This window comes from Neovison vison, chromosome 5, assembly GCF_020171115.1.
Source record: "Neovison vison isolate M4711 chromosome 5, ASM_NN_V1, whole genome shotgun sequence".
NCBI lineage: Eukaryota > Metazoa > Chordata > Mammalia > Carnivora > Mustelidae > Neogale > Neogale vison.
Genome location: NC_058095.1, coordinates 14,223,559 through 14,245,851, shown reverse-complemented (window position 1 = coordinate 14,245,851; position 22,293 = coordinate 14,223,559). Strand labels below are relative to the sequence as shown.

General features: G+C 42.9%; 2 protein-coding genes across 2 annotated transcripts in view; one reads left to right on the top strand and one right to left on the bottom strand.

The window, feature by feature from the left end:
• The window catches only part of CEP95 (centrosomal protein 95), a 40,916-nt gene extending 40,541 nt beyond the window's left edge, over positions 1–375 (top strand). Inside the window, exon 20 of the mRNA XM_044247622.1 lies at positions 31–375. Coding sequence (XP_044103557.1) covers positions 31–207 — 177 coding nt within the window. The 3' untranslated portion in view covers positions 208–375. The remainder of the gene's footprint in view (positions 1–30) is intronic.
• Positions 376–6,298: 5,923 nt separating this feature from the next.
• Positions 6,299–22,293, bottom strand: part of SMURF2 (SMAD specific E3 ubiquitin protein ligase 2) — a 121,427-nt gene continuing 105,432 nt past the window's right edge. Inside the window, exons 13-19 of the mRNA XM_044247621.1 lie at positions 21,441–21,555; positions 19,359–19,537; positions 18,371–18,508; positions 14,735–14,855; positions 12,154–12,355; positions 10,706–10,781; positions 6,299–9,623 (exon numbers count right to left, since the gene is read on the bottom strand). Coding sequence (XP_044103556.1) covers positions 9,524–9,623; positions 10,706–10,781; positions 12,154–12,355; positions 14,735–14,855; positions 18,371–18,508; positions 19,359–19,537; positions 21,441–21,555 — 931 coding nt within the window. The 3' untranslated portion in view covers positions 6,299–9,523. The remainder of the gene's footprint in view (positions 9,624–10,705; positions 10,782–12,153; positions 12,356–14,734; positions 14,856–18,370; positions 18,509–19,358; positions 19,538–21,440; positions 21,556–22,293) is intronic.

The window sequence follows — 22,293 nt, the reverse complement described above, 5'->3', positions numbered from 1 at the left end:
ACTAGCAGGATGACCCGAGTTCTCTTTTAGACATTGTATAAGGTGAAGAGGGAGCTGAGATCGAAGATGGAGAAGGAAATTCAGCAACTGCAGCGCATGATAACCCAGAACGACGAGGACTCTTTCTTCCGGGAATTAGAAGCTGAGCGCTTCAGAGCTCGGCTTCATCTGGCTTCTTTTCAGTACAGTAAGAATCCCTTCCTCTGAGGCCCGATTTTATAAGTGCTTTCTGGAAGGCTTGACTAGGACAGAGCTAAAACTGAGCCAGTGAAGAGTCTAAACCAGGAGACTCATTTCTATATGCCTTACTTATATATTCACTCCAATACTTTTTATGACATAATTTTTTTAAATAAAAATCATTTTCTCCAAGTATACCACTTTGAATGTATGACTTAGGAGGGGGAGAAGGCACACATTCACTGGTCAGAGTTGCACTAGAGTAACAAGCTTGCTTGAGCAGCCAGCTCCTGAAGCCTGTTGCTGTAGTTCAGTAAAAACTATAAAAATCTCTAATTCAGGGATGCCTGGGTGGCTCAGTTGGTTGGACGACTGCCTTCGGCTCAGGGCGTGATCCTGGAGTCCCGGGATCGAGTCCCACATCAGGCTCCCAACTCCATGGGGAGTCTGCTTCGCTCTCTGACCTTCTCCTCGCTCATGCTCTCTCTCACTGTCTCTCCCTCTCGAATAAATAAATAAATAAAATCTTTAAAAAAAAAAAATCTCTAATTCAGAGAAGCGCTAGGTGTGGGCTTGTCTTCAGAGGCGGGAGCTGGGGTTAAATCTTTAAGACACTGTGTAAATGGGTGGAGAGGTTTCATCTGTTTCATCTGGTGGCGGGAGGATGAGAATTCTTGTCTGTGGCTCCTGTTGGCCCAGGACTGCATGAGAGGCAAAGAGCGGCAGGCCAGAAGGCACAGGCCTCAAGAAGCACTAGAGCTTGTGGGTGGAAAGGAGGCACAATGGACTTGACGGGAATGAGTACACCGGCCCTGTTTCTGCTCTGAAGGAGTGTGAGGGGGAGAAACACCCAAACCCCGCGGGGTGTGGCACCTTCCATGGAAAGGGAGACTTCAGCTTTAGTGAAGGCCAAGAGCCGCTGAGGATATGGGGGCTTTGCTGCTCAAAGCCAGAGAGTGGCACAGGACCCCAGGGAAGGACCAGAGGGGAGGCGAGAGGCTCCCGTTAGGGCATGTGGACAGTCGCACGGTGATGAGCATACGCACACATTTCATCTCGCATTTCAAGCTGTTCAGACTACATGACCCGGCTAATTTGATTGCTATGACCAATTCTTGTCTTAAAAAAAAACATTAAACCCAAACTACCCTTAAAACTTTGCCCTCTGGGGGCACCTGGGTGGCTCAGCGGATTAAAGCCTCTGCCTTCGGCTCAGGTCATGATCCCAGGGTCCTGGGATCGAGCCCCGAATCGGACTCTCTGCTCACCGGGAGCCTGCTGCTTCCCCTCTCTCTCTCTCTCTGCCTGCCTCTCTGCCTACTGTGCTCTCTGTCAAATAAATAAATAAAAATCTTAAAAAAAAAAAAAAAACAAACCTTTGCCCTTTAGAGAAGAGAGAGGGAGGCAAACTATAAGAGACTCTTTTTTTTTTTTTCATTTATTTATTTGACAGAGAGAGATCACAAGTAGACAGACAGAGAGGGAAGCAGGCTCCCTGCTGAGCAGAGAGCCCGATGCGGGACTCGATCCCAGGACCCTGAGATCATGACCTGAGCCGAAGGCAGCAGCTTAACCCACTGAGCCACCCAGGCGCCCCACTATAAGAGACTCTTAAGGATAGAAAACGGATGGTTGCTGGAGGGGAGGTGGGTAGGGGGATGGGCTACAAATGGGTGGAGGGTATTTAGGAGGGCACTTGTTACCTATGATGAGTACTGGGTGTTATGTGTGAGGAATCGCTAAATTCTACTGAAATGATATCACTATATGTTAACTAAAAAACGTGGAAGAAAAATAATTTTAAAGTAAAATAAAACGTTGCCCTCTGAAGAACAAAGCTGTAAGCATCATGCTCCCTGATTTCCAACTGTACAACAGAGCTGTAAATAAAACAGTATGGTATCGGCACAGAAGCACACACAGTTCAGCGGAACAGAATAGAGCCCAGAAATAAACCTACACATACAAGGTCGATTAATTTACAGTGAGCCAAGAACATACCATAGGGAAAGGAGAGTCTCTTCAACAAATGGTGTTGGGAGAACAGGACAGCCACATGCGAAAGATGATACTGAACCACTATCTTATACACAAAAATTAACTTCGAAGGATTAAAAACTTCAAAGCTTCTAGAGGAAAACATAGGTGGTAAGTTCCTTGACATTGGTCTTACTGATGATTTTTTTTGATTTGATACTAAAAGTAAAAATAACAAGTGGGAGGGTCTCCACTGAACTAAACACTTCTGCATGACAAAGGAAACCATCAATGAAATGAAAAGGCAACCTATGGAATAGGGATAAATCTCAGCAAATGAGATACTAACAAGGGGTTAATAGCCAAGATATATTAAGAATTCATACACCTTGGAACACCTTTGTGGCTCAATTGGTTAAGCATCCGACTCTTGATTTAGCTCAGGTCATAATCTCAGGGTTGTGAGATCGAGCCCGAGTCAGGCTCTGTGCTGGGCACGGAGCCTGCTTAAGATTCTCTCCGTCCTTCCCTCTGTCCCTCTCCCCACCTCATAAATAAATAAGATACAACTCAATAGCAAAACAAAACAAAAAAACCCACAAAACCTATCCAATTAAATGGGCAGAGGAACTGAATAGACATTTTTCCAAAGACGACACACAAACGGCCAACAGGTACATGAAAAGGTTCTCGGCATCACTAATCAACAGGGAAATAGGAATCAAAACCACCTCATACCTGTTAAAATGGCTAATATCAAAAAAAGGTGTTGGGAGGAGGTAGATGAAAGGGAACCCTTTGTGCATTGTTTGTGGGAATGAAGCTGGGGCGATCACACTGGAAAACAATATGGAGGTTCTTCAAAAAATTAGAAGTAGACGGGGCACCTGGGTGGCTCAGTCAAGTGTCTGACATGGTTTCAGCTCAGGTATGACCTCAGGGTCCCGGGATCGAGAACCAAGTGGGACTCCATGCTCACTGGGGAGTCTGCTTGAGGATCTTTCTCTCTCTCCCTCTGTCCCTCCCCAGCTCACTCTCTAAAGTCTTAAAAAAAAAAACTCTTTAAAAATATTCTTAAGAAAAGGATTACTATATGTCTCAGCAATTCCACTTCTGAAAACACTAACTGGAAAAGATATACGCACCCCCATGTTCATTGCAGCATTATTTACAACAGCCAAGATAAAACTTCAGTGTCCAAAGAAAGCGTATACAATGCAGTATTATTCAGCCATTCAACAATAACAAAATACCATGAGGGTGTTGTGCTAAGAGAAGTATGGCAGAGAAAGACAAATACCATTATCTCACATGTGGAATCTAAAAACAGAGCTCACAGAGAGAGAAAAAAGATAGGCAGTTGTGACATGGGCGGAAGGGGTCAAAAGGTAGAAACTTAGAGTTCTAGAGAAGTCACAGGGCTGTAATGTACAGCTTGGCGTCTACAGTTCATACTGCCTTGCATATCTGAGAGCTGCTAATAAAGTAGATCTTAAAAGTTCTCATCACAAGAAAAAAATTTTATAACTGTATATGGTGATGGAGGTTACACTAGACCTTATTGTGGTGATCAGCCTGCAACATCTACACATACCAAATCATTAACTTGCACAACTGCAATGGATTATGTCAGCTATACCTCAATTTTTTAAAAAAAAAACTTTGCCCTTTGGTCTCGATGGTTCTCTACCTCCTTGCCATGCCGGCATCATGTCTGGGAGAAGTGAGTGGTCTGAAGGGTTGAGTCTGATGTGTGTTTCCATCTTCTCCTGTACTAAAAGTCAGAATATTCTAAGGGGAAATATCCTGGAAGGGTCCCTCATCCACCCGATGAACTGCTACAGCTGCCTCCCACTTTCTTCACTTACAAAACCCTTCAAGGGAGACAGAAGTGGGGTTTACAACTCATAGACCAATTGTTAGCCTAGATAAGTCACAGCCCAAATATCCACAGAAGTAGGCTAATCAGCGAGAGTTGAGTGCTTCAGATCCTTACCCTCACCACCAGAAAATCATCACCTTGGAAATGCAGCCATTGTATAATGAACACAAGCACGAGGAAGAAGCCATATCCCTAGCAACTATCCCCACCCCACGTACAGAGCCTGACACACAGCAGGAGCACAGCAGGTATCTGCTGAATGAACAAAAGTCATAGGGTAAAGACCTAATAAGACGGAACTTTAAAATCTGGCTTGTCAGGGGGCGCCTGGGTGGCTCAGCGGGTTAAGCCTCTGCCTTCAGCTCAGGTCATGATCTCAGGGTCCTGGGATCGAGTCCCGCATCGGGCTCTCTGCTCAGCGGGGAGCCTGCTTCCTCCTCTTTCTCTCTCTGCCTGCCTCTCTGCCTACTTGTGATTTCTCTCTGTCAAAAAAATAAAATCTTAAAAAAAAAAAAATCTGGCTTGTCGGGGCACCTAACTGGCTCAGTCAGTAGAGCATGTGACTTGATTTCTGGGTTGTGAGTTTAAGCGCCACACTGAGTAAAAAGATTACTTTAGGGGCGCCTGGGTGGCTCAGTGGGTTAAGCCGCTGCCTTTGGCTCAGGTCATGATCTCAGGGTCCTGGGATCGAGTCCCGCGTCAGGCTCTCTGCTCAGCAGGGAGCCTGCTTCCCTCTCTCTCTCTCTCTGTCTACTTGTGATCTCTGTCTGTCAAATAAACAAATAAAATCTTAAAAAAAAAAAAAAAGATTACTTTAAAAAAATAAATTACTAAAAAAAGGGGCGCCTGGGTGGCTCAGCGGGTTAAGCCTCTGCCTTCGGCTCAGGTCATGATCTCAGGGTCCTGGGATCGAGCCCCACATCGGGCTCTCTGCTCAACGGGGAGCCTGCTTCCCTGCCTCTCTCTCTGCCTGCCTCTCTGCCTACTTGGGATCTCTATGTCAAATATATTTTTTTTAATTACTAAAAAAAATAAAAATAAAAATTTAAACTTGGGGCACCTGGCAGGCTCAGAAGAGCATGTGACTCTCAATCTCAGAATTTTAAGTTCAAGCCCGATGCTGGGTATACAGATTACTTAAAAACAAAAAAACCTCTGGGTGCCTGCGTGGCACAGTTGGTTAAGCATCCGGCTCTTGTGTGATCTCAGGATCATGAGATCAAGGCTCCACTGGGCTCCACACTCAGCATGGAGTCTGCTCGGGATTCTTTATTCCTATCCCTCTGACCCTCCCTTCCATGTTTGCCTCTCACTCTAATCTGTTTAAAAAAAAAAAAACTTAAAAAAATTAAAATCTGGCTTGTCGGGTTTGCTAAGAGTGTTAATGTAGGAATGTAAGCCTTCTTCCTGTATAATTCTCTTCACCCTGTTAACGAGTCTCCTGCTCTGTTGTATTATCCTAACTGTAAGGTCTGGGACACACAGTACAAATGAGCGCAGCAGGTACCAAGTTAATCTACATTAGAACAAAGAGCCAGACCTTTCAGGCAGCCACAGAGCAGAAAAACAACATATCAAATCAAAACCGGGTAATTCATAGATTATAAAAATACTAAAATCCATAATGTACTAACACTACAAATTTTAGTAAACACGGCAACGTGAGACCAAGCAAAAAATGTTTCAAAAGGCTATGAAAAACATTCCCTGGCTTCACTCGGCTGCTCCCTCCTCCCGGCGGCCCCGACGTGGCGCGCGGCCTGTGCGGCAGGACAGACTGACACGGGCTGTGCTCTGGACGAAGCAACATGGCAGCCGGTCCTTTCTCTACCCGTACTTCGCGGCACTTTTGTCCACCACCACTTACAGAGCTGTGAGTCGTGGACCCTGAAGTCTTGGTTTCTTGGAAAAATCGAACGGGTTTCTCCTTCTGAGGATTTTCTGGCTCGACAGCAGGTAGCAGAGGCGGACCCCCCCACCCCCACGGCTCGGGTCACCCAGCAGCCCCCGCCATCCCTCCCCACAGGCCTCCCAGCAGCCACCAGCGGCCAACCAACCTGCTCCGCCGGGGCCGGGGGCTGCTGGAGCGCTCCGGGGCTCTGCAGTGGCATGAAGGCGACCCCTGAGGCAGGCGCGGGAATCTTCGGAAACTTCTCGCCTGGTGGCTCACCTGCGTCACTCTCATAAAGCCGGTCGTGACGTTTTCTCAACACAATTAATTCATTAGAAACTCAATATTCTTTAAAAACTTTGATGCTGTGACAGTGCAAACAGCATTCATTTTATTGCTCAACTGCGGCGTGGGCACATACATAGTTAATTTTTCTAAAAACCATTTATACAGATGTTATTGATAAAGCTCATGTAACAACTGAGTGAAAATACAAAGAATATCAAAGCTAAAACACTCTGTAATAAATACAAATACAATGAAAATGATAAAACTTTGTTTTTAAAGTCAGTTTGGGAGAAAGAAGAATATTACATGAAGTGAAGTAATTACACCTAGAAAGAAAACAACTCAGCATTTGGTACAATCATCACCCGAACGGGAGACCGTCAGGCCCCCGCGGCGCCCGCCCGCCCCGCCCGCGCTGCCGCTTCAACACCGACGCGGGGGCGCGGCGCCGGCCAACCGCAGAGGACTGCAATTGCCTCTGCCTCCCAACAATGCCACCAGCTCGATGCCTGGAGGTTCAAAGCGGACTTAGTGTTGTGAAACAAAGCAAATTACATTGTACTTAAAGGAATTTTTGTGCTCTGAATCGTAAATGCTAACAATTGGAAAAAAAAAAAAAGTAAAAATAAAGCCCATTCAGGGCAACAAACTATGTGCAAAACAAAATGTACACTATACACAGCACTGTTTAAAAACTCTTTACACCAAGAAATTAGAGCCTCCGGAACAGAACTCCCCTCCGTGCTGCATGTGAGCGCTACAAATAACCACTGTTCGTAACTAAGCATTCGGGACGGCGAGGCGCTGTATGGAAACGTGACATCACGTATCTGAAATAACGCGACTAGAGGGAGGGATGAGAAAACCCGGCTAAGAGGGACGAGTGGAAATAAATATTCACATTACACATGAGGTGCGAGTCCCAGATTCAACAACACGGTGGGGGTTTTGCTTGCTTCTTAGCACCTGTTTGGAAGTCATCAGGGAACATAATTTTGAAAATGAAATCTAAATCATGTCTTTCTAGATCATGTTGGTGATACCACAGACTGTTAGGGTAGATTTCTTTTAAAGCTCTATTAAGTCATTATTATAAAGTTAAAAAGGCACTCAAAAGCGATGGTGCTAGCCTGCTTTACTATACGTTAGGACAGTAGCATTTACTACTGCAGCTGTCAGTTAGGACTTCGCTGAAGTGTTATCATGTCCTTACTTTTTGGAAGATTCTAAGAGGAGGCATGATTACATTGCACTAGTGCTTTAAATGATAGATCCTTACTGGTACTACCATGAAAGCTGATACCCAATAGTTTAGAAACCTCTTCTGTACATTTCAAGATATTCTTAGGTACTGCTAAGAACGCAGCAGGAGGACACAAAGTGTGTGCGAAGGAAAGGGTCAGCAGAAGCACGTTACCACTGCACGGCAGGACTAGGACCAGCTTGCAAGGAGCAGTCCAATGTGGCTGAATGAAATAAATTCAAATATTTAGAAAATTACACAAGTAGTTCTCGACTTTTTTTTTTTTTAAAAAAACAGCAAAATCTCCACCACTTCTATATCCCCTCCCCCAACCTCCCACGCCATGACAGCTTACTTGGAATTCCAATACCCAGAAGAGAGAAACTGGGAGCTGCTCGGGTAAAGGGGGTAGGGGGCGGCAGTTCGAGGCTGCTGCTCAAATACCGACTAGGCCTTTCCTCTCCTTCTCTGCCCCTCCTCTCTTAGACCATTACTTCTGAGGCACCTCTGAGGAACCCCTTGGCTCATGAACACAGACTGAAAACCAATCCACCAAACAAAAGGACACCAAGGGCTGCAAAATTTCAACAGAGCTAGCTCATCCAAACTTGCCCTTCCTGATTCTCATCAGTGTAAGTGGGGGGGGGGATATAGATAGATAGATAGATAGATAGATATGAAGATTTCTGATAGTTTAATTTCCAAATCCATCCATGAGTTCAGAGTTTTTTGATTCCTTACTCCAGAATTTTGGTTGTCTTCTGGACTATGCAACATGCCACACACCTTGAAAACCAAATCTGTATATTCCAAAATCAGATGCTGATCAACACCAAGGGAACTGAGCTGCCCTTACCTCCAAAATGAATTCTTCACTTCTAAAGTAATTTATACCAGAGATTCAGAATCACTATTTCTTCAGTAATCCTACCCCGTGCCCTACCCCTCCCCACCCCCACCTTCATTTTATTAGGTAAAAGCAGGATTTTCTAAGCTGGCTGAATAAAATGTTTCCTTTGTCATAATTTTAGCTCCTGAGCAGCTTAACAAAGGTTCTGGATGGTTTTACTTGATAGAAACTTGGACCTAATTAAAACATAAATTAGGTGCACTTGTCATAGGAGACTTTGGTTTCCAGAAATAGTATATATATTAAAGATAAGCTGACCCAGCAGAAGAATGAAAATCCCATCCCATCTACACTATCTGAGGAGCTATAAAAATGCAGTATTTCCATTTAAGATGAAAAGTAAATCCAAAATACCTGATCATATTCATTCAAGATAAAAAATTAGGATTTTTTTTTAAAGTTTCTTAAAAACAAGGAGCCCCTGAATGCATCTTACTGTATCCAATAAGCTAGTTTAGACTAAATGGTTGCATTAGGAATCTGACAACCAAAACAATGTGGCTGTATTCCAGAAAGTTAGTACTTGAAAAATATACAAAAGACTCACTCAAGCTAGGTTGAAACATATAATGCTTTTAAAATATAATGCTTTGCTATAGAAAAATGTAATTAAATGTGTAAATGGCTTAATTTTTTTAAAGATAATGATTCCTTTAGCCAATTGTTTACAAAGGTAGAATAATTCAAAATAATTTTATTTATTTTTTTACAAAGAGCAAGTACAGGAGCTATTCAAAATCATGTATTCAATCAAAATGAAATGTGATGTGTGTACCGACTGCTGAAGTTGTCTTGATGTTTGAGAGACTTGAAATCTGTGGAGCGATTTGAATAGATTACCTTTTATAAAAATAGTAGTAGTCTTTAAGTATAGAATACTGCCTAACTCTGGAAATGTAGGAAAAGTCAGCATTCTTTAGGTTCAAGATATTAATTTTAAATAGCAGCTGAGTGTGGCCTTATGGCAAAGCATAAAGACCTCTTTTATTTTTTTCCTTGAAAAGGAATTTCAAAATTGTCCTTTCCCCTCACAGTGTCCTAAAAAAATTTTAAGGGGGGGGGGTCCTGTATTTCCGCATTCTGCGAAACTTTGCTGAAAGGAGGCTGGCGGTCGGGGTATAAATAGAGTCCTGGGGAAATCCTTGAAGTCTGTCATTCCACAGCAAACCCACATGTTTCTTCGATGGCTGTTAGCAGCTTTTCATATAACTTTTCATAGCTCTCATAGGGCGGAATGTCTATTCGATTGAAGCTGTAGAGAAGCAAATCAGATGAATACAGTTCGTTGAGAGAAAGTCACCCGGCCTAGCCTAGCAAGCACAGTATTATATGAATTCAGGCACATTGCTTCTCACAACACACAGAAAATTAAAAGTTGTATTTCTCTAAAGCTGAGGCTGCCACTTTCAGGCTTTCCTACCAATTTCTGAATAATCTTAAATCACTCAAAAGTTGCTTATTCCTGGAAAACAGCATGGAGGTTCCTCAAAATGTTGAAAATAGAACTTCCCTATGACCCAGCAATTGCACTACTGGGTATTTACCCTAAAGATACAAATGTAGTGATCCAAAGGGGCACGTGCACCTGAATGTTTATAGCAGCAATGTCCACAATAGCCAAACTATGGAAAGAACCTAGATGTCCATCAACAGATGAATGGATCAAGAAGATGTGGTATATATATACACAGTGGAATACTATGCAGCCATCAAAAGAAACGAAATCTTGCCATTTGCGACAACATGGATGGAACTAGAGCGTATCATGCTTAGCAAAATAAGTCAAGCGGAGAAAGACAACTATCATATGATCTCCCTGATATGAGGAAGTGGTGATGCAACATGGGGGCTTAAGTGGGTAGGAGAAGAATCCATGAAACAAGATGGGATAGGGAGGGAGACAAACCGTAAGTGATTCTTAATCTCATGAAACAAACTGTGGGTTGCTGGGGGGAGGGGGGTTGGGAGAAGGGGGGTAGGGTTATGGACATTGGGGAGGGTATGTGCTTTCGGGTAAATTGGAAGGGGAGGTGAACCATGAGAGACTATGGACTCTGAAAAACAATCTGAGGGGTCTGAAGTGGCGGGGGGGGTGGGAGGTTGGGGTACCAGGTGGTGGGTATTATAGAGGGCACGGCTTGCATGGAGCACTGGGTGTGGTGAAAAAATAATAAATACTGTTTTTCTGAAAATAAATAAATTGGAAAAAAAAATAATTAAAAAAAAAGTTGCTTATTCCTTTTAGAGGTCCTTTAAGTACTAAGAACAGCAAATCGGTTTAAAACTAACACCCAGGGACATGGAATGAGGGGGGAGGCCCCCAAAACAACTCACCACGTGTGGGCTTTGGGCAGGTTGTTGGTGCAGGCATCGATCTGGTGAATGGTGAAGAGTCGTGGGCCCGCAGCTCCTACGGAGAAAGTCAGTGTGGGTCACGTGACTGTGTTAGTCTCTGAAATCTCAGAATAAATCTGGTACGTAAACCGCAGGGCCTAAGGATGGGAATACTGCTGACTTCACTACAAGCTACCAAGGGCAGAAGGAAAAGAGTCGGCGTTTTGAAAACTGGAATTGACCTTGGATAACACTGGATTCCTTAATACACTAGCATTTCAATTTGAGCAAAATTCCAGGACTGAAATCCTTTCCCAACTTCTATCTTCTACCAAAAAAAAAAAAAAAAAAAAAACGTGTGCCAAAAGTATGAGAAGTAAATGGACAAATCCAAGATCAAATATATACACACATTCAAAAAGATAACCACCTAAATGCAAATTTAGGTTTCACGCCTCAAAACTGGCTGACAGCAAAAGATTAGCCGTTTCAATGGAATAAATCTCAGCGACCACAAGACGCTCCGTCCAAGTGCATGCAGAAATACAGCTTCCCTGTACACATCTGGGGAGTCTGGTGAGGGCCCCAGATAGGGACTGTAAGCACAGCGCACAGTACGCGCTCCCGGGGACGCCCCCCTGTCGCGGCAGCGGCTCCAAGTGGGAAGAGCTTCAGTGGGAAAGGAAACAACTGCCACCCAGGGAAGTGCCACAGTCCTTAGTGGTGATACCAACCCATCCCCAAACTGGACAGCGATGCCACAGAAAACAAGTCGTGAAAATGGAAGACGTCTGTAAGCAAATGGTCTGACGCTGCGCAGTAAGGAACGTGCTTGGACAGGACCAAGAAACGGCTTCCACAAACTCATGCTGCCTCTTTCTATTAAAAGAGTAAAAAAGGGGGCGCCTGGGTGGCTCAGTGGGTTAAGGCCTCTGCCTTCAGCTCGGGTCATGATCCCAGGGTTCTGGGATCGAGCCCCGCATCAGGCTCTCTGCTCAGCGAGGAGCCTGCTTCCACCTCTCTCTCTGCGCACCTCTCTGCCCGCTTGTGATCTCTGTCAAATAAATAAATAAATAAATAAATAAAATAAAAAAGTAGAGTGAGGAGGTGTCCTGAGTGGGTGCAGTCGGGCCGACTGTGACGGGAAGGTCAAGCAACCATGCTTCCCCGGCAGAAGGCGCGCCCCAGGCTAAAAGCAAGGGGACCAGAAAAGGCAGAGCGGCGCCTACAGCCTCCCGCGTGCCACACTCCCCATGAACCCAGGATCCGAGTGATCACTGTGGTCGCAGTGACCCGAACCCCAGTCGAAAAGGCGCTCGGGAGGGGAACAAAGGAAAGGAAGGAGACGAAGGTATCAAGATGAGAGAGTTACCCACAGAAACAGAATGAAGCCCAACCAGATACTGACGTGCCCCCCCACACCCCAGAGGCCGGACCCCGTGCTCTACCTTGTAAAGCTTTGAAGCCCTGCAGAGGCACTCGAGATGAGCCTGTCACAAACTGAAGTAACCGTGCTCTTCGCTCTTCATCAAAAAACTCCACAGCCTTCCAGAACCACTTGACGACATTGCTGTCTGGTGTGCAGTGTTTTAACCGGGTGTTTACCTTCCAGTCATTAACGTCTATCTTTCCAAGTCCACAAATAATGAGCTGTTAAAATATCGCACAAATAATGAGCCAATGGAAATCCCTGTTAAGCCAAAAACCCCTCAAACGGAGCTTTAAATTTGTAGTGTTGGCTCTCTAATGATGGTTCTTAATCAAAGATCTAGAAAGCTTTTTCAAAACACACAAACTATCAGGTCCTGTGTTCAGAGATTCTGATTCTGTGAGTCTGGGCTGAGAGCGGGGGTTCGTATTTCAAAGGCTCCCTACCTACCTACCCGGGGTCTGAGACCCCCCACTGTGGTGAATGTGAGCTTCAGAGGGAAAAGGAAGTTCCATGTTTTCATAGGAGAATGCGGAATCTTGTTGAATGGACGGCAAACAGAGTAAATACAGCTTGTATGTGCCTTCCGTAACACCTGCGTCATGCTGGGTTTCAACACTTCTAGCTTCGGGATTTGGGCGACTCCGTCTGCCTCGCGCGGCCAGCAGTCTCCCCCGCTGTGATACCTCAGTAACATCGACCTCACTCCGTCCTGTGCGAGCCCCATGCGGCTCACGACTCAAAATGAGTGCGGAACAAGCAAGAGCAAATGTTTGATGATCTTTAAGTTCTAGCAAAGCACGAAATACAGGACAGCGTGCGCGGCTGGACCCCCGGCCGCACAGCCTGCACAGCCTGCACAGATGAGCCCCATCAAAATCACGCGGATTCTATTCCTGCATCTCCTTGGGCTCCAAGACTAACTTGTCTCAATGAAGTGTTTCCAACAGTGAATTATAACCGTGTGTAGTGTACAGACAGTGCAGCGTACAAATCCCACGTTTGATAATTAACTCTATTAATCCCACAGAACTCTAAAATAAATTGTGCCTTTTTTCATCAAAAGTTCAATTTCATTACCAGTAGAAACTATGTAAAATAAACCCTAACCCTACTGAATAAAATCTCCCCCAAAGCTTCAACAGGTTCTGGAAAGATTACTAAATCACAGCCACACTGAACAGGGAAGTGGTTATCCAAATAGGATCACAGAAGTATTATTAACACAAAAGATATCTCCGCAATTCTTTTCGTCAGAAGAGTGGTCATTCCAGGGCCAAATTCCTCACTCATTTGATGAACAGAGGAACACGCACTGTCTTTCAGCGTTACTGCCATTCCTCCTGTGTTTTCTTCCTTCTCCTGACCACTTCCTCTGGCCATTGCCCTACTGAATAGTTGAATCACAAAAGGAATGGGGGATGGTACTGAGTGGAACCAGTCTGTTTAGATTCGCGAACAGGTCTATTAACAGATTTAGTTAGGAAGGACACTGAAGGGGCATCTGGCTGGCTCAGGTGAAGAGCGCGCGACTCTCAGTCCTGGGGTTGTGAGTTCAAGCCTGACGCTGGGTGGAGAGACCACTTAAATCATTTTTTAAAAAGATTTTATTCATCTGAGAGAGCGAGCGAGCGAGCACAAGCAGGGTAATGGAAGGGGCAGTGGGAGAGGGAGAAGCAGACTCCCTCCCATGCAGGGAACCCATTGCAGGACTCCAACCCAGGACCCCAAGATCATGACCTGAGCAGAAGGCAGACACTCAACTGACTGAGCCACCCAGATGCCCCAATAAATATTTTTTTAAAAAAAGAAAGGTAACTGATGTTAATGAATAAAATGTTTTACATTTATTTGTAGCTTTCAAATATTTATGCTATTCTTAGCCACTAATTAAATTTGGGACCTCTAGTAGAATAAAACCTCACTGTTTTTTCAAAGTAGCTCAGTGGAAATTCGGATGTATTTATTTAAAGGTCTTAATTATAAAACCAAACTAAAGGTGCTTTAACAACCAGCTTTAAAGGAAAACAATAACAAAAAAAAAATGGTTGACTGTTTATTACTGGTACGGTTAGTAATGAATATTTCCAAAGAGAGGAAAGATGTTTAGATACAGTTTATCCTAAGTGTTGTAATTATTTCTCTGTGATCTTGTCTATCGAATGCCTTCTTGCAAAGCTCAGTGGAAATCCAATTGAAGCTAGGCTTTTAATTCCAATAAATTTCAATAAGGTAGAAACAAAGTAATAAAATTTAATTAAATCAATAACTACTTAATTAGGGAATAGAAAACAACATGTACACACAGAAGAATGTACACATAAGACATGAAATCTGTTGAAAAGCAGAAAGGGTGATATGGAAAAATAAGTAAAGAGCGTTCACAATGTAAGAGAGATGGCTTACTTATAGAAATTCCAAAGCACAAAAGGCTTTTCCAAAGCAGGAAAGAGTTTTCCTGTGAATAAGAATTCTCGGAGCTTTGCACCATAAAACTTCAAAAGCACCAACAATGTGACTTTCCTCTAAAACGTAGTTAACAGAAAATTCCCAACCTTTCCTCAGGACACTAAATGATGTCACGACAGTAATACACTGACCTCTAGCTCCTTCTCATCAAATGTCTTCAGCAGATGCTGGGGAATTACTTCATTAAATCCCTTCTGCAGAGCCAGGAATTGAGCCTCAATGCCTCGTAAAAATCTCCAGTTCACATATAGCCTGTAAACATCGGGCAGGGGTTTCATATGATCAAATATATTCAGATTTGGTAAGTGCTGTGAATCTCTACTTCAGATCATTACACTTCCTGGCACCTAGCATTAAGTCTACAGTCTGGGGCACCTGGGTGGCTCAGAGGGTTAAGGGTCCGACTTCAGCTCAGGTCATGATCTCAGGGTCATGAGACGAAGCCCCGAGTCAGGCTTTGCACTCAGGAGAGATTCTGCTTGGGATTCTTTTCCTCTTCCTCTCCATCCTCCCCTGCCCATCTCCAACCACCCACTGTTCTCCCTCTCAAATAAATAAATAAAATCCTAAAAAAGAATTTAGTCCATAGTCTGAAAGAATCTCAGATCCTTAAGGGTGCTGGACCCTGAGCTGTGAGATGGTTCACTGGAAATTAAAAAGTGGTGAGCTTCCACTAACAAAAGCAGTAAGAATGAAGCAACTCGGCAAATCAGAGGAACTCTCAGTAAACTGGAAGACAGCCGGGGATCCGGTGGGTCTGAAGCTAAAATCTAGATGAAACTTCTTTCTGAACTTCTAGCATGCATGCCAACAACCAGAAAAAAAGAGCCCATTCAGCCAAAACAGACTACTTTTCCGATTTCACTTCAAAGTATAATCTCAATGTGGTAGGTGTTTTTATATTTTTGGAGGTAGTATATAGGGAAGGAGGAGGTAAAGAGGCTCTTCAAATCCAGAATGAGAACAGGAAAAGCCAACAGTAAACACCTTTTTATTAAATACTCATTGTTTTCTGGAGGCCTTAAAAAAAAAAACCTGGACGGGGGCACCTGGGTGGCTCAGTGGGTTAAGCCTCTGACTTCGGTTCAGGTCATGAACTCAGGGTCCTGGAATCGAGCCTCACATTGGGCTCTCTGCTCAGTGGGGAGCCTGCTTCCCACCTCCCTCTGCCTGACTCTCTGCCTACTGGTGATCTCTGTCAAATAAATAAAATCTTGGGGCATCTGGGTGGCTCAGTTGGTTAGGCCTCTGCCTTTGGCTCAGGTTATGGTCTCGGTGTCCTGGGATGGAGCCCCGCATCGGGCTCTCTGCTCAGTGGGGAGCCTGCTTCCCCCTCTCTCTGCCTACCTGTGATCTCTCTGTCAAATAAATAAATAAAATCCTTAAAAAAATTTTTTTAAATAAATAAATAATAAATAAAATCTTAAAAAAAAAAAAACAAACAAACCTGAAAGACGTAATTTTACCAACAAAAAGTACACCAAACTACATCCAATGTGTAGCATTATTTATATTTTTGACTTGGACTTATAACTGAATTGCCTTTAAAAATAAATCTATCTACTTGGGAAAACTTCTCCATCTCAAAAATCTCAGAACTATTCATCTTCCAAATATGCCAGTACTTCCTCTTCCAAACATGGGAAACCAATCTCTACTCTGAGAAGTTACTTAACATCAGATCCTTTGGCAAAACTCATTTTTGTTTGCTCGTTTAAGAGGACAGCAAAATTGTACATCTTTGCAAAAGTTTTTCCTCTGTAACTTTTTTTTTTTTACGATTTTATTTATTTGAGAAAGAGAGACGGCCAGAGAGAGAGAGAGCACAAGCAGGGGAAGCAGCAGAGGGACAGGGGGAAGCAGCCTCCCTCAGGAGGGAGCCTGGGATCATGACCTGAGCTGAAGGCAGCTGATTTAACCAACTGAGCCACCCAGGCGCCCCTCTGTAACTTTTTTCTATCAAAACTGTATCCACTAGGAGATATGACTATGTCCTGAACACATGACTGAGTGAGTCCTGGCAAGTGGGGTCTAGGAAGTGAGGAGGCCATGCTAGATGGTCCATTCTACTAACTCGCTCCTCCCTGGCTACTTCCAGGCCCAGCACCAGCACTGCCTCATCCCAGCCTAACACTTGATTTGGTATGCAGACTTCCTGGACATCTTTCAAATAATTATAAAACAACACCAACTTTGTTCCCATATAATTCCTAAAACTTGCCTTTTTAAAAAAGATTTTTATTATTTGACAGAGAGAGAAAGAAAGTGAGGCAGGCAGAGAGAGAGGGAGCAGGCTCCCCGGTGAACAAAGTCCAATGGAGACTTGAATCCAGGACCCTGGGATCATGACCTAAGCCCAAGGCAAGCGCTTAACCAACTGAGCCACCCAGGTGCCCCTAAAACTTGCCTTAAAAAAATTTTTTTTAACTTATTAATTTTTTTTAGTAATCTTCATACCCAATGTGGGTCTCAAACTCATGATCTTGAGATCAAGAATCACATGTTCTTCCAACTGAGCCAGCCTGGTGCCCCTAAAACTAACTCTGACAACTTTCTTTTAAAACATCCATATAATATTCTGTTGAATGTATGTATGTAAATCGTTCTCTAAGAACATTTCATCAGTTTTCAGCTGCTTTTACAAATAGTATTTAACTGAACATCCATATTTGTATTTCTTTAACTACATGTGTTTCCACAGAATAGATTCTCCAAAACAGAGCTGCCAGTTGAAAGGCACACGCATTTTCATTTTGATAGCCATTATCAAACTGCTTTCCAAAAAAGCTATTCCAGTGCTCACGCCCGTGAACAGTCTGTGAGAATGATGGGCCTCACTTGTCAGCCAGGACAGTTTAAGCCAGTAAGACTTAGGGACATATCTACACCAAGAAGTACAGCATGTACATTTCTATGTCCATGTGGTCAAGTTCAAATGCCTACATTTGACTACCATTTAAAAGAACTTTAGTTACGATAGGCCAAATGATCTAACCTGATACTTCTAAATTCCTCAGTCACCAGGGGATGACAGAAAATCTGAAGAACGTTTTCTAGTGCTCACAGACGTGCTTGCTCACAGAGGGGCAGGTGCTGTCACGGAGCGCAGCCACGCTGTACGGATACAGCTGTGGCGCTGTGACCAGCCCCACACTCCCGGTGTCCTGCTATCCGTGCCTTCGCGCAACCCCTCATCCACACTGAGCCTGGGCTGGCTTGGGACTCACTTTAACAGAAAGAACACAACAGAGGTGATCTGGCCGGTTCCAGGCTTAGTTAGGCCTTCAGAAGGTCTGACCACCTCTGCTTGTGTGCTCTGGGAAACCAGCTGTCCCACAGGAAGCCCAGCTATGCTGGGAAGAGAATGGCTGTGGGGAGAATTCTGACAGGCCCCGGGATACTGCCTGGGGATAACCAGGGAGCCCAACCAACAGTGAGAACTGGACCCCAAATGGTGACCCAGGGGCCATCTAGCCAGCCCCTGGCCATGTGAGCCACCCTCACTGAGTAAGAGGCCATCCTGGCGCCAGTCCCCGTTGACACCACGTGCAGGGCCGAATGTCTCCCTGCTTTTCTCCATCTGAGTTACTGACCCATAGAACTGTGAGAAAAAATAAAATGGTGGTGGTTTTTAAAGCCACTCAATTCTGCAGAAGCCTATTTTGTAGCAATAAGTGACAAGACCTAAATACTTCGTGTTTGGTTGCTGTACAGCCATTCTAGAGCCTTGAAACAATTCTCAGGCGTGAGAACATAGAGGAATTTACCTAACATATTCTTTTTTATTTTCTTCAGTAACAGGGATACTCTTGCCGTTCGGTTTAAGTTCATGCTGAATGATCTCACCATATGCATTATGTTCGACACAGAAAGTATGGTCCAAAACACCTGTGATATCATTTTCACTAGAAAGGAAAAGAGAGAAAGATATTTAACTGGAAAATCTAAAATACGGATCCTACAAATGTCTTACCTGGTAAGACAGATAAAACTAAGACAGTTCTATGACTCGACAAATGTAAGATCAGATTCCTTTTGCTAGTCCTTATGCCACCGTACCTCCTAGTTCTCGGGCAGAAAGGTCAAAGAGCTTTCACCTTCATAAACACAGGAAACATTACACTTTCTTAGTAATGACAAAGCCCCCTGGCCAAACCTGGGCTTTACACAGGGAAAAACTTCAATTATGTTTGGCTTTTAGGTAAGATGCTCTATTTGAATGTGGGTACCCCCACACAACCAAACACCTGAGTGTCCCATGAGACTACTTGTGTATTTGGTAAAAATGAAAAAGCTACTTGTGTATTTGGTAAAAATAAGTATGGCCTATATATATATATATTCATAAACAAACAACCACTGACAAAATAGAACTGATTCTTACAGATACCCTTTCCAAAATGTGGTTTCTACAATCACTACTTCGGCAGGAATTTGCTGTTCTCACACATGCAGGATTGGAATAGCACTAATACCATGCTGAGGAAATCACTACATGTGGTACTTTTAAAAAAAGAATAAACTAGATTTTTTTCTTTTCCTTTTTAAAGTAGCAGCACTAACTTTCAGGAATATGAAATATACGGGAAAGCAGCAGAAAGAGCGAAAGTTTTATGTGGTCCTAACACTTAGATAATCTCTCTCAATAGTCTCTGTGCATTAGTTTTTGGAAAAAGTACATCCGTTTTGAAACATGCACTGTTTTTAAGGCTCAGATTCTAACTATAATGAACAGATACAAGACTCAATACGTACAGGATCCACACCAAACTGTTATGAAGATCTGGATCAACTAATTCCATGTCATCCAAAGTAATTGACTTCCCGAGCAACTGCTTATAAAAAGGCAACGTGAAACCACCGTCAATATAATGTCCATGAAACACAGCCATTCCCATTATCCGTCCAACAAAGTGGAAATATGATAAATGTTCCTGAAATTGAGAAAAGTTTATATAAGTACTCAAATCAGATACTATACAGGGAATTTTTAATAAAAATTAAGCAAGAGCCATCTTTTTTATAACTGTCAAATTATACTCTACAATTTATTTAAGTGGAAAAGGCCATCGTCTCGAAGGTCAATAATCAACAGGGCGAGTTTCTATAGGGCACGTTCAAAATTCTCTCCGTTGCTAAAATATTACACCAGAGACAAGCTTCTCCCAGGGTAAAGTCACTTTGTAAAAATTATCTTTAGAAATTAAGTTCAGGGGCGCCTGGGTGGCTCAGTAGGTTTAGCCTCGGCCTTCGGCTCAGGTCATGATCTCAGGGTCCTGGGATCAAGCCCCGCATCGGGCCCTCTGTTTGGCGGGGAGCCTGCTTCCTCCTCTCTCTCTGCCTGCCTCTCTGCCTGCTTGTGATCTCTGTCTGTCAAATAAATAAAATCTTAAAAAAAAAAAAAAGAAAGAAATTAAGTCCAAACTTCACTCCCACTGTAGCTCCGTGAAACCACTCACAGATCCTATGCTCTTCCTCTCCTTTCGTCGCCTGCTGAGCCTTTACAATCCTGACTCTGTCACAGGAAAAAAAAGCTTTCAATACTAAAGCTCCCTATTTCCTTGACCTAACCAGAATCTGAACTTCAGAACACTACAGATTAAAGAGCACAGATTTCATGTCTAACTTGGGCCACAGCCCTAATTCTGCCAGTTACTAGCCATGCATATTTGGGCAAATTACTTCACTCCTATAGGATTCATTTTCCACATGTGGAAAGATGGGGGTCCTAACAGTACTCTGCGAGGAGCAAGATGGGACGATGAAGCTCACGGCACTGGGCAGGCGCACAGTAAACATTCAGCAAACACAAGCTATTATTAACACAATGGCAGAAATGGACTCCCCAAGCAGAGCCTTCACCTAAAAATCTTCCCTTTATAAAACTTCTCTGCAATGAACCTATCATTTCTACCATGTTTGGATATATTTGGTCTTTCATGATAAACTTTAAATTTAAAAGAAAATTTAAAATTTTCTTTCTTCTCTAGTTAATAAGTAATCTTTAAGCTCATCTTTAAATCTCTCTTTTATCTTAAAAGAAGGTTTTTTAAAAGGAAAATATTAAAAAATAGACAAGCAAAACAAAAAATCACCCGTAATATAACACCTAGAGATAACCTCTGTCAGTATTAAACGTAGAGCCTCTCAATGTTTACATATATATATATATTTACCAAAATTGTATCAACTTATTTTGTAACTTTCTTTTCACTTAATGTATCATGAACACTTTATCCATCATTAACTACTATCCCATTTTAGTGTCCATACAGTATGCCCTTGTATGGAAAGCTAACAGACATAATATAAAAACCGATTAGTAACAGATACTAGCTTTTGTTGAGTGCTTAATAATGCACAGTAGGGTTAACAATTATATCACTATGCTTAATACTTACTGAGCAGGGTCCCACTTAATTGTCACAGTCCTTCTGAGGTTCAAATTATGCTTATTATTAACAATGATAAAATTGAGTCTTAATCATAAAGCCAGTAAGTAACAGGACTAGGATATATGATCTCATGTCTATCTAATTCCGGAACCTAAGCTCTTAACCATGAACATAATTTTGCTTCATATCATAATTTATCCAAGCCCTCGCTTACGGACAATGATGTTGTTTCCAATCAGGGCTCCTGTAAGTGATGCAGTGCGCATCCTGGAGCACAGATTACTGCATCTATCCATACCGATTTCCTTGATTTTCTAAAGGAGGACTTGCTAGGTAGATTCTGACTCGAAAAGGGACAGTGATCCTAAACTACACTGACATTTCAAATAAAAAGCATTACAGGTCCCAAGTTAATTCACCTCTTCAGAACCACCAACCTTACCGGATTAACTGCAGAATCAGGATTGATCTGCAATGTATAGATATCATCTCTTGAATACTGGAAGAGGCCGTAGTACGGATTCAACATTTCATGGGACAAGAGATACAACCACTCCCTAGAAAGCAAGATAGGATACAGGAATTTTTTTGTTAATGAATATTTTTATTAAGATATGCTCTTAATTATTTCAGCAAGGAATTTTTTAAATAAAGGAAAATAAAGCAGCACTAACTAGTTCTATAAAATGACATTGGAAAACTCTAACACGCCCCAAAAAGCAAACAAACTCTTGTTTTGTTACACTGAAGTCACATCTCACTCTGTTTATGGCAATTTTATGACATCTCAGCACCAGAGAGTATAAAGTAATATCCCGAAGTGCCAATGATGCCATTAGATGCTGCAGCCCAGTGGCCTATTACCTACTTAATTACTAAGTAAAATTCTAATCCAGGATAAACATAAAATGAAGGGAAGATTTTTTTTCCCCCAAAACATCCGTGTGGTCTATACTATTCTGGTCCATTCCTATCATGGCCCATTTATACTGGTTTATACTGATAAACAGTATAGCAGTGATTTACTCTCACTTTTGGACAAGGTTCTGTTTTGTCGTTGATGTTGTTTAGTAAGGAAATTATCCCATTTCATCATCTTTTGTGTAAACCTTAAAATACATCATAATCGAGTGTGAAGTGATCAGGAACAGCAAGGCATTCGGTATAGGTAGGAACACAAGAGCAAGCCTGCATTTGGGGGGTAGGTTTCAGAGTAATTGGTTTCAAGTGTACATCAGTGTTTTAAAAACGACATAATAAGTAGTACTATCACCGGAAACTTAACAAATACTTTG